The 10624-nt window shown below is 55.8% G+C and overlaps 1 protein-coding gene across 3 annotated transcripts; it reads left to right on the top strand.

Annotated features, from left to right (window-relative positions):
• Positions 1–670: 670 nt before the first annotated feature.
• Positions 671–10087, top strand: LOC135285472 (endothelial cell-selective adhesion molecule-like). Of its 3 annotated transcripts, none has more exons than XM_064397784.1 (7): positions 671–801; positions 6735–6889; positions 8105–8318; positions 8394–8549; positions 8698–8820; positions 8918–9056; positions 9415–10087. In XM_064397784.1, exons 2-7 carry the CDS (start codon positions 6749–6751, stop codon positions 9764–9766), a joined length of 1125 nt encoding a protein of 374 aa, XP_064253854.1. In that variant the 5' UTR covers positions 671–801; positions 6735–6748; the 3' UTR covers positions 9767–10087. The 3 variants fall into 3 exon arrangements, with proteins under 3 accessions (XP_064253854.1, XP_064253853.1, XP_064253855.1); XM_064397783.1 differs by lacking the exon at positions 671–801 and adding an exon at positions 1079–1259; XM_064397785.1 differs by lacking the exon at positions 671–801 and adding an exon at positions 1650–2270.
• Positions 10088–10624: the final 537 nt, after the last annotated feature.

The raw sequence follows: 10624 nt of genomic DNA, 5'->3' as shown, positions 1-10624 counted from the left end.
GGTGGGGGAGGACGCATTTATGCCTTTTCAGCGTGGTCCCGGTGCAGCCCCGCGCCGCCGCCGGGGCCGGTGGGTTTTATTTCCTGGAGCTCATCCATCGGTGACGTTGTGACATACGATGAATGTGTCGGTCCTAATAAAATCAGACAAACACGTACAGAGCCTTCCACACGTCCTTCTGTGGGGCAGTCTGGGGAGGTGCCGAGCTCTTCCCTGTGCATCTTCCCATCAGGGCTTTGCTCCTGGGCTCGTTGGTGGAGTTGCTGATTTTTTTCCCGTGGGGTGAGCGCCGCCAGAGCCGGTTGCTCTCCCTGCAGAGGTTCCCAGAACCCTTGAAAGAAGTGAGGGGCAGTGCCCGTCTGGAAGGTGGCATCGCCTTTGAGCCCGGGGATGGCGGAGCGAGGAACGGGAGCAGGTCACCCGTGGGTCACCCGTGGGTCACCACGGCACGCTCCCCGCTCCAGCCTCCGGAGTAGCGGGACAAGGTGAGCTGCCCGGAGATGCCGAGTTGGGAGCATCGGGCTCAGCTGTCCGGGAGGGGTGGGGTCCTGCCGGGATCAAGCCAGGTCGATCCCCCAAAGCCTCCTTGCTCCCGGGATCCTGCAGTCCTGGAGGCCAGGCTGGATTTACGGGGGGGGTGGCGAGGGCGAGAAGGGATTAATTCTGCCCCACCGCCTCCTCCTCCTCCTCCGCCAGTGTTTAATCTCTGCTGGGGCTTCGAGCTCTGACCCTGCTCTGCTCGAGGACCGGGATAACCCTGGCTGAGCCGGGCAGGATCCACCCGGGGCTCCCGAAAACCAGGTAGTCAAAATTGTCTCCTTTTTTTTGTTATTGTTTATTTTTCAGGATCGATGCGTTTATCGGGGGGGGGGGGGGGGTAAGGGGGGTTGGATGAGGGTGAGGGATGCAGAACAGGATATTCCACCCTGCCGGCGTGGGAGGGATGAGAATGGAGAGGCTTTGGGGTCCCTGTGCTCCCGCTGTGGGGCTGACATTTGACATTGCGGTGCCGCAGCGCACCCACCCTTAACCCTAACACAACCAACAACAAACCCGCGTAACTAACGCACAACCGCGCACCAGGGGGAGGCTGGGCCGGCCCTGGGGGAGGGTCGGGGCCGGGACACCCCCCCGGGGTGGGGTGGGCTCGGGCCCGCCCCCACCTGCGCGGCGCCGCCCCGGCCCGGCCCCCGGCACCTGCTGCGCTCCGGCCATGGGCGCGCTGCGGCGGGCGGCGCTGGCGCTGGCGGCGCTGCTGGGTGAGCCCCGGGGCACCGGGGGAGGCACCGAGCGGGGCCCGGGGTGCCGGCAGGGATGCGGGGCAGGGGGCGGGAGAGCTTTCGGGATGCGGGCCAGGAGGCGGGAGAGCTTTCGGGATGCGGGGCAGGGGGCGGGAGAGCTTTCGGGATGCGGGGCAGGAGGACGGAGAGCTTTCGGGATGCGGGGCAGGAGGACGGAGAGCTTTCGGGATGCGGGGCAGGGGGCGGGAGAGCTTTCGGGATGCGGGGCAGGGAGCGGGAGAGCTTTCGGGAGGGCACGGGGCAGGAGGCGGGAGAGCTTTCGGGATGCGGGACAGGAGGACGGAGAGCTTTCGGGATGCGGGGCAGGAGGCAGGAGAGCTTTCGGGATGCGGGGCAGGGAGCGGGAGAGCTTTCGGGATGCGGGGCAGGAGGCGGGAGAGCTTTCGGGATGCAGCGGGCGAGGTCCGGCGGTGCTGGCGGCGAGCGCGGGGGGATCGGGGCACGCGAGGATCGGGGGTGCGCCCGGCGGGGCTCGGGAAAAGCGGGAGGAACCGGGCAGGACGAGCGAGAGCTTTCGGGAGGGCACGGGGCAGGAGCCGGAGATGCCGAGGGGGTCACCGGGCAGGGTGTGGGAGCAGCCGGGCAGGAGCTGGGAAGCTTTGGGGTGGCACCGGGAAGGACCGTGGGGTACCGGGGGCGGGGGTCGCAGCACCCACCTGTCTGTGTGCCCCCAGTCCCCTACCCCATAGGACAGGTTTGGGGGATAGAAGGGGGGGACGATCCACCCCCCTCCCCTTTTAGGAGTGCTCAGAGTGGAGAAAGTCTGAGTGTTCCCGGGAAAAGGCATTGGTACCTTGGAGCTGCCTAACAGCCGCTTCCAGCACCCCCAAACCCGATGTACCCCCATAGGGGGACACACCAGGGACACAAAAGTCCGCGGTTCACCTCCCTGCGTGGCACTGGGCAGGAAATATCCACTTGTTTTCCCTTGTTTACTGGTGCTGTACAGCCCTCCCAGCTGCTTTTGAGGTGAGGGATCTCAGTGCTTCTCTGTCCATGGGTTTTTCCCTTCTTCCACCCCTAATTTCCCACCCTATTTGAGTCTTTTTGGAACTTGCCACCATTGCTCCAAAAGGAAACATCCTTTGGCGTTCCCAGCGAAGGAGAGGCCTTTGGAGAAAGGAAACGGCCCCAAAAACAATGGCAGCAGCATTTCCTTCCAGCAGAACACTGGGTGGGGGTCCTGGAGCCGTCACTTGTTCCTCCTTGAAGGTTTTCTTCCTTGATAAAAGTTAATTGAAGCATGTTTGTATGAGGCACGGGGGTCACTCAGCCCTTAAATCCCACCAGGGCGCTCCTTTGCCGCGTCCCGGTGGCGCTTTTTGCATGGAATCATGATGGATTCCCACAAAAAAATCACGCTTGAGCCCTGGGATGTGACATCACAGGCACCGATAGCTCAAAAACGCAGCAAAAAGACCCTTTTGAACCCCAAATGTGTGTTTTTCCTTTCGTTTTGCTCTCAAGCAATCCTTCCTCATCCCGGGAGATCCTCATGAGATTGTGATGGGGAAAAGCAAAATGAGGGATGTTTGCCATCCCTGTTTTCTTCCCAGTCCCAATCCCAACCCCAATCCCTTCCTCAATCCCATCCCAATCTCATCCCCTGCCCATCCCATCCCATCCCCGCCTCTCCCTCCCACACCAGGGGTGAAGCACGTTTCCATCTATAGCAAAGTCACATATGATTATTGCATTATTTAATTTTTTTTCCCCAAATTTGGTCTCTCTGGAGGATAGGGCACTTTCTGCCCCCCCGCCCCCGGGGTCGTGAGAAATGCCGCTGTGGATTTTCCCAAGGGACACTGCTGCACAGCCCGGCATCTCCTATCTGCCCGTTTATAAATAGTCAAAGTTAAGGGAAGAAAAGGAAAAAAAAGTCCCCCAAAAATAATTTTTTAAAAAAGGGAAGGCGACTGGCTGCGTTGCAGTGCTGAGATGCTCCTTGACCTTTTTCCAAGCTTTTTCAAGGGTCCCTTTTCCGGCCAGATTCCCGCTGTGTATTTTAAATCCCAAGCTTGGTCTTTTGGGATTTAATTTGGGTCTGGGTTTCACATGACTCCAGCGCCTTAATCCTATCAGCCGGGGTCATCAAACCCCGACGGCCTCCGGGATTTAATTCCCCTTGCAGTTAATGGTTCAGGGACCTGGGGAGGGGGCTGCAGGGGGAGTTTGCTTTTTGGGGGTTCAGGGTGTGCCAGGGCCAGGAAACAGCTTTTATTTGGGGGTGAAAGGATGTGATTTTAGATGAGGATAGGGTGGTTGATATCAGCACAGGGATTACTGTTAAGATTGCAGGGATTTAAAGGTGATTTTTTTAACATAGGGAATAAATTCGAAGGGAAATTTAAAGCCGTTTTTAAATTTTTTGTCACGAGAAAATGTAAAGTATTTTGGAATGCTAAATTGTAAGATATTTATTCCATAGGGGGAAAAAAATTATAGCTATTTTTAAAGGTAAATTTAAGTCTATTCTGTTCTTCCATATGCAAAAAAAATCCCAGCAGATGGGCTGGGGCGGGGGGAAAGCACCCGGGCAGGTGTTTAGCTCAGGGCAGCTGGATAAAAATCCAGGTTTTGAGCCCAAAGAGCAGGCGGGAGGGGCTGAGGGCCCCAGGCCCCCCTGGATGCACGAGCAGCTTAATTTTTTCGATCTGGTTAAAGCATTAGAGGATTTGGAGCGTCGAGGTGGCCAAAGCCAGAGCCGTGCCAGGGGGCTCGTCCCGTGCCTGCCGCTCCAAACCCAGCCCCTCCAGCCTTTTTAGGGCCACGTCTGTCTGAGAGGGGGAGTTTGGGTGAATTCTGCAAGGAAAAGGGGATTTTGGGGAGCGAGCAGCCTCCAGCTCTGGATCCATCTCCCTCTCCCCGACGCCCTGGAGGGGAGGTGGTGGAGCCGGGGTCTCCTGTTGCCGCAGGAGTTTTAAGGATGGCAGAGCAAAGCTGCAGCCCCAGAGCACAATTAACGTAATTAACGTGCTCATCAGTAGGTTTCAGGGTTAACACCCCCGGGCTCAGCGCTGGGAGCAGCTTTGAGGCACACGGGGCTGCTTTAGTGCCTTGGGGAATCCTCTGGCTGGAGCCAGAACTTCTTTTCCCTCTCTGGAGCCTGCGTTTCCCCAGGAATCCCCAGCACCCCTGGGCCCAGCACCTTTTTTGTGCCCAAAAAGCCATGCTGATGGGGGAGGTGGGATGAAACACCTGGATTTTCCCAGCTGTTGGGGATGCACAGGGGTGTAGAAGCTGAGGAGTCACTTACTAATTCCCTCTCCATCATTAATGAACTATATTATTATTAATAATATTTTTATTATCATTATCATCATTATACTTATCATTCTTTTATTACTAATATCATTATAATCACTGTTATAATTGGTTTTGTAACTGTTATAACTGTTACAATTATTTTTATTAATTTACAATTATAATTCTTCAGCCAGGTCTATTACCTGTTATCTCTAATATTTCTAATAGACATTACAATTATTGAATAGAATCTATTTTCTTCTAGATTATCCCAATTTAACACACTTTGATAATGATGGGAGATCTGGGCTGAAAACACCTGGATTTTCCCAGTTGTTGGGAATGCAGGAAGGTTTAGGGGCTGTGCCATCTGCAATTAATGAACTGTATAATTTTGATAACTATTATTATTACTATCGCTATTAATATTATCAATATTATCAGTATGATCAGTATGATCAGTATTACTGTCATCATTATTGTATTGGAAACATTGTTATAATTATTATGATAACTTATTATTATCATTATTAATATAACTTTTATCATAATGATTCCCACTTTTATAATTATTATTCTCACTTTGATCATTACTCTCATTATTCTGAGCACTATTATCACTCACATCCCCGCTATTATCCCTATTCTTACCAAAATATACCTATATTTAAACTGTTATAAATTATATGTTCTCGATGATCTGTTTTGTTCTGGAAATTCCTATTTAATGAGTCGCCATCCCATATTTCTTTCCACTTTCTCTAAATTTAATACAATTATCTGTATAATTACACATAAATACACTATAATTACCATTATTTTTCCATACTCTCTATTGGATCTGATACCACAGCTTTATATAATTAATAAATAATATTATCAATGATTTGGGAGCTGCGGGCGCCTCCAGCATCTCCCCCCCCCAAACCCTCCAGGATTTAAAGGTTTATGTTCTTAGCCCGGGTGAGCTATTTTTACGCATCCTCACCAGACTGGGCCTTATTTCTCCCAGTTTTTCACCAGAGGGAAAAAAAAAGTAATTATTTTTTTTAATTCCTGAGAAGACTTATCAGCCAGAGCAGAGTTTCCTGCCTGGAGCTGGAAGGCTCCGTCCGGAAATGGCACCAGTGCCTTGCCAGGAGGGGGGATGGACGGATGGGAGGAGGCTAAAAATACCCCCCAGCGCCTTGGTTCCCTCTTCCCACCCTGGAAAAATCCAATTAAAACCTCTGAGCTCTTAGGGAAAAGTGAGAGGTTAATGAAAGCTCCCGAAATCCTTCAAAGCCAGGGGTTTTCCCCACAAACGGAGGGTTTGGGATGACGGGCAGCATCATCCTGCCCCCTGCATCCCGATGTGAGGCACCCCTGGGGCGCTGGCAGGAGCGGGGCCAGCCGGGGTCACGGATCGATGGGTGGATCAGGGATGGAGCTGCTGGGATGCAGGGCCTGGTGATGTTCCCCTGGGAAAAACAAGCCAGCCCCAGCGCATACTCAGCCTTGCCTGGGCTGATTAATTTTCTGGCTGAGCCTTACGGGCAGAGCTGGGGAATGATCTTCCCCCAGGGGCTGAGCATCCCTCCCCGTCCGTGGTACCCCCCTTGCCCCATCAGCTCCTCCCAGTGGGGCTTGGGGGGATGCTGGGATGCAGGGGACCTGGTGACAGGGGATTGGGATGGGATATGTGGGGTCAAATGAGGTGGGGCACCAGAGGAAGCCACTCATGGATTATCCCAGTTCAGTGCTGCAGCAAAAATGGGGGATACTGGGATGCTGGGAAAGGCTTGTGGGGTGCATGTGGGGAGCCCTACAAGTAAATCCCATGGGAGCTGCTGCAGCACCTTGGGAGGCTGGGAGCACCCCAGTACTGAGCTAAGGGGGTGTCTGCCTGCTGGAGCTGGCTGTCTGCTGGAAGGGTGACTAGGGCCTCAGGAATTCCCAAGCTGAGTGTGGGGCGGAAGCTGGGATGGGAGGGAGCAGCAATTCCTGCATCCTCCGGAGCAGGCGGAAAGCCCTTCCTGTGGCAGGGAAGGAGGCAAAATGTTTTCTTGGCTCAGCTTCCTGGTGATAACCTGGGATTGTTGTTTTTGTCTTGGGAATGGTTTTTTTTCTCACAGTCAGTGAGGTTTTGTGGAGATGTCGCACCTGGGGTTGAGTAATTTCCTGGTTTCTTCCCTCTCCCACGGGCAGGTGTCTCCTTGGCCATGCTGGAGGTGCACGTGGGGACGAGCCTGGTGTTCTCCGTGGAGGGGCAGCAGGCAGTGCTGCCTGTCTGGTACACCAGCCTCTCCCAGAATGAGCCCTACATCACCTGGATGCTGAACAAGAAACCGACTCCCTTCCAGGTGGGAAGAGGGCAGGGGCTGCAGGACTGGAGATGGAGGGGACCAAGGTGGGCGGTGACCGTGGAGGGGGTGCTGGTGGTGCCCATGATGGGGGGAGGATTATGGTGCCCACCGTGGGGTAGTGGCCACAGTGCCCGTGGTGGAAGGATGCCCACGATGATGGGGTGGCCATGATGGAAGGAAGCTCATGGTGCCCACCATGGTGCTCATGCAGGGAAGATGCCCACAGTGGGTAAGAGCCCATGATGGGGGGAACCTCATGGTGGCCCACAATGGATAAGTGTCCATGGTGGCACCCATGATGGGGAGATGCCCACAAAGGGGAGATGCTCATGGTGGGGATGTGCCCGTGGGGAGATGCGTGTGGTTCTCACAGTGGGGGAGTGCTTGTGGTGCCCATAGTGGGGAGTTGGCCCATGGTGGGGTGAAGTTCATGGCACTCACCATGGGGAGGTGGCCACCATGGGGGACATGCTCATGGTGCCCAAGATGGGGACATAGCCATGGTGCCATCCCCACACCCACGGGGAGCTGCTTGTAGCGCCTGAGATGGGGTGGTGCCCACCATGGGGGGTGCCCGTGATGGGGGGTGCTCATGGTGATGTGGTGATGCCCACGATGAGGTGGTGCCCACAGTGCCTGCAGCAGGGAGGTGCTTGTGGTGCCCATAGCTGGGAGAGACATCCAAGATGGGGAGATGCCTGTATGGGGAGGTGTTTGTGGTGTCCATGGTGGGAAATGCTTACAGTGGGGGGATGATTGTGGTCCTCATCATCAGGGGGTGCCTATGGTGGGGAGGTGCTCATTGTGCCCATGAGGGGAGATGCCCACACTGGGGTCATGCCCAGGGTGCCTGCAGTAGGGAGTTGCTTGTCGTGCAATGATGGGGAGATACCCATGGGTGGGAGATGTCCTTGGAAAATGCCCATGGTGCCTACAATGGGAAAATGTCCACAATGGGGACACCACTTGTGGTGCTTCTGATGGGGAGATGCTCATGATGGGACAGCTGCTCATAGTGCCCATGCCAGGGGTATTTGTGCCTGTGGTGGGGAGCTGCCTGCAGTTCCCATGTCCAGGATGCTCAGGGGATGGATGTAAGGCTGGAGGGAGCTTATGCAGCAACCACTGCTCTACAAAATTTGGGATTTGAGGGGCTTTTCTCTCCAGCAGCACGATCTGGAAGCGAAAGCATGTGTTTTTTTCCCTGTGCAGATCCTGTCATACATAGGCGGGGTGGTGAAGGTGGAGGAGACAGACCTGAAGTCCCGCGTGGGGTTCCTGTACCCCATCATCACCCACAACATCTCGGTGTTCATCAACGCCACCCGGGAGCAAGACTCGGGTCAGTACATGTGCACCGTCAACGTGGTGGACGACCCCATCAGGATGCACAAGAACGTCGGCCTCATCAACCTCACCGTCCTGGGTAAGGCTCCGCCGGTGCCCCGGCTCCCCTGGCGCTCCCCGTGGTGCCCCTGGGGACTAACGCCTGTGCCCACAGTGCCACCGGCCGCCCCCACCTGCCAGCTGCACGGCAGCGCCATCGTGGGGGCCAACGTCACCTTGAGCTGCTCCTCCAAGAAGGGGAAGCCCTCGCCCATGTACCAGTGGCAGCGTGAGCCGCCCACCCTGCAGGTCTTCTTTCCCCCTGCCCAGGGTAAGGTGGCACCAGGGTGGGGCTGGGGACGGGCTGGAATATCCTGAGATTCAGCTGAGGGGTTCTTTGGCTTCACCCCCTCGACCACTTCCTGTACGAGGAGGTGGAGGAGTGGCTGTGAGGCAGCACCCAAATTTGTCACCTGCAGACCGGGCCAGGGGCACCCTCAAGCTGACCAACCTCTCCCTGGAAATGTCGGGGGTCTACGTCTGCAGGGCTGAAAACCAGGCAGGCTCTAAGAACTGCAGCATTGTCCTGGAGGTACACTCAAGTGAGTACGTGTCCCCAGGGCCGGGGAGGGGGACACGGTCCCCATGAGCTCCCAGTGGGAATGAGGCAATAAGGGAATCTCTGTTTCTCTCTGGCAGAAAGCACCAAAGCAGTCATTGCTGGCGCCGTGCTGGGCTCCCTGGGTGCCCTTGCCACCATCATCTTCTTTGCCCAGAAGTTTTTTGGCTACAGGAGGAAAAAGCGTGACAGCCAGGAGGAGGGAGCCAACGAGATCAAGTGAGGCACTCCTCCTGTGGAGTGGGTTCAAATCATCGTTAGGTTTCAGGGTTAATGGGTGAGGAGGGTGTTTCCACCTCTGGCCTGACATTTCTCAGGTTCAGAGTTAATAGTGGGGAAGAGTTCTTCAACTCTGGCCAGTCATCAATATTCTTCAGAGGAAGAAAAAAGTTTCCACCTCAGGCCAGTTGTCGTGAGGTTTGAGAGTTAACAAGGGGATTTTCCACCTCTTTCCCTTTTGTCCCTGTGTTTGGGGGTCCAGGATGTCTGCACACCCTCATTGCTCAGGGAGAGTGCACAGTGTGGGGAAGGAAGGGTTTCCAGAGCTGATCTCTCTGACGCTCTCCCCTCTCGGCAGGGAAGACGCCGTGGCACCCAAAACCCCATCGTGGGCGAGGAGGCCAGCCTCAGACACCATGTCCAAAACCAGCACCCTGTCCTCCATCGCGGGCACGCGGCCGGCCTACGGAGCCAGAGCCCCGTCCGACACCGCCTCCATCCTCACCAGCACCGGCAGCTACCGGGGACCCCCGCCCCGGGCAGGGGGCCGGCCCCCCAGCCTCTCGCCCCCCGCCGCTAACGGGACCCCCCGGCGCCGCCAGGACCCCCCCGCCGCTCCCGGGGGGTCGCTGCCCCCCTCCAGCCTGGCACGAGCCGGCGCCGTTCCAGTCATGGTGCCAGCACAGAGCCGAGCTGGCTCCTTGGTGTGAGCACCCCCCGAAAACAGGGGTGCCCACGGCCAGCCCATCCCACTCCCTGTTTCCCGGGGTGGTTTTGGTCCCTTTTTGGGTTTCCTTTTCTTTTTTAACAGATGCCTCGAGCAGCTGGACTCATCGTGGGTGCGTTTAATGGGTGCAGGGCTCTCTGGGTTTGGAGGGACCGAGTCTCCCCGTAAATATCATCCCCAAACCAGCCCCAGCCCTGCCTCAGGGGGGTCCCCTTCTTATGATTTTTTTTTTTTTCTATATCTATATATCAGGTGAAATGAGGGATTTTTCATAAAAGAAAGTAGGGGTGGGGGGAGGGGGGTGACGGGGACACACACACACTTTTTTTAGGGGTTTTCTGATTAAAAGCTGCTGCGCTGCCCAGCACCGGCGCTTTGGGTGAGTTTGTGCGGATTTCGAGGCGGGGAGGGGTGTCCCACAACCTTCTGGGTGATGTCACAGGGCAGGGTGACGTCACAGTGCACCAGCCAAGCCCCTCAGGGTGAGGTGACACCATGATGCACGTGTTGTCACGGTGACTGGAATGTCACTCCCTGCGGCAGGAGGTACAAAGCCACAACGAGTGAGTGACATCACAGCGTCTGGCTGATGCCTGGATGATGCCATGCAGGCATGTCACATGTCCATCAGGGATGTCATGTGTGCTTGCATGATGTCACACCCGCAGTCACGCCTAGTAGTGACGTCACACACAGTGGAATGATGTCACTCCAGCCATCACACACACCTGAGTGATGTCACACATCCAGCAGTGACGTCACACACACCTGCATGATGTCACACATCCAGCAGTGACATCACACACACCTGTGTGGTGTCACAGCAGCTGCCACTTGTCCA

The sequence above is a fragment of the Passer domesticus genome, chromosome 23 (genome assembly GCF_036417665.1).
Source record: "Passer domesticus isolate bPasDom1 chromosome 23, bPasDom1.hap1, whole genome shotgun sequence".
In the NCBI taxonomy this organism is placed as follows: Eukaryota; Metazoa; Chordata; class Aves; order Passeriformes; family Passeridae; genus Passer; species Passer domesticus.
This window is presented reverse-complemented; position numbering and strand designations above follow the sequence as displayed.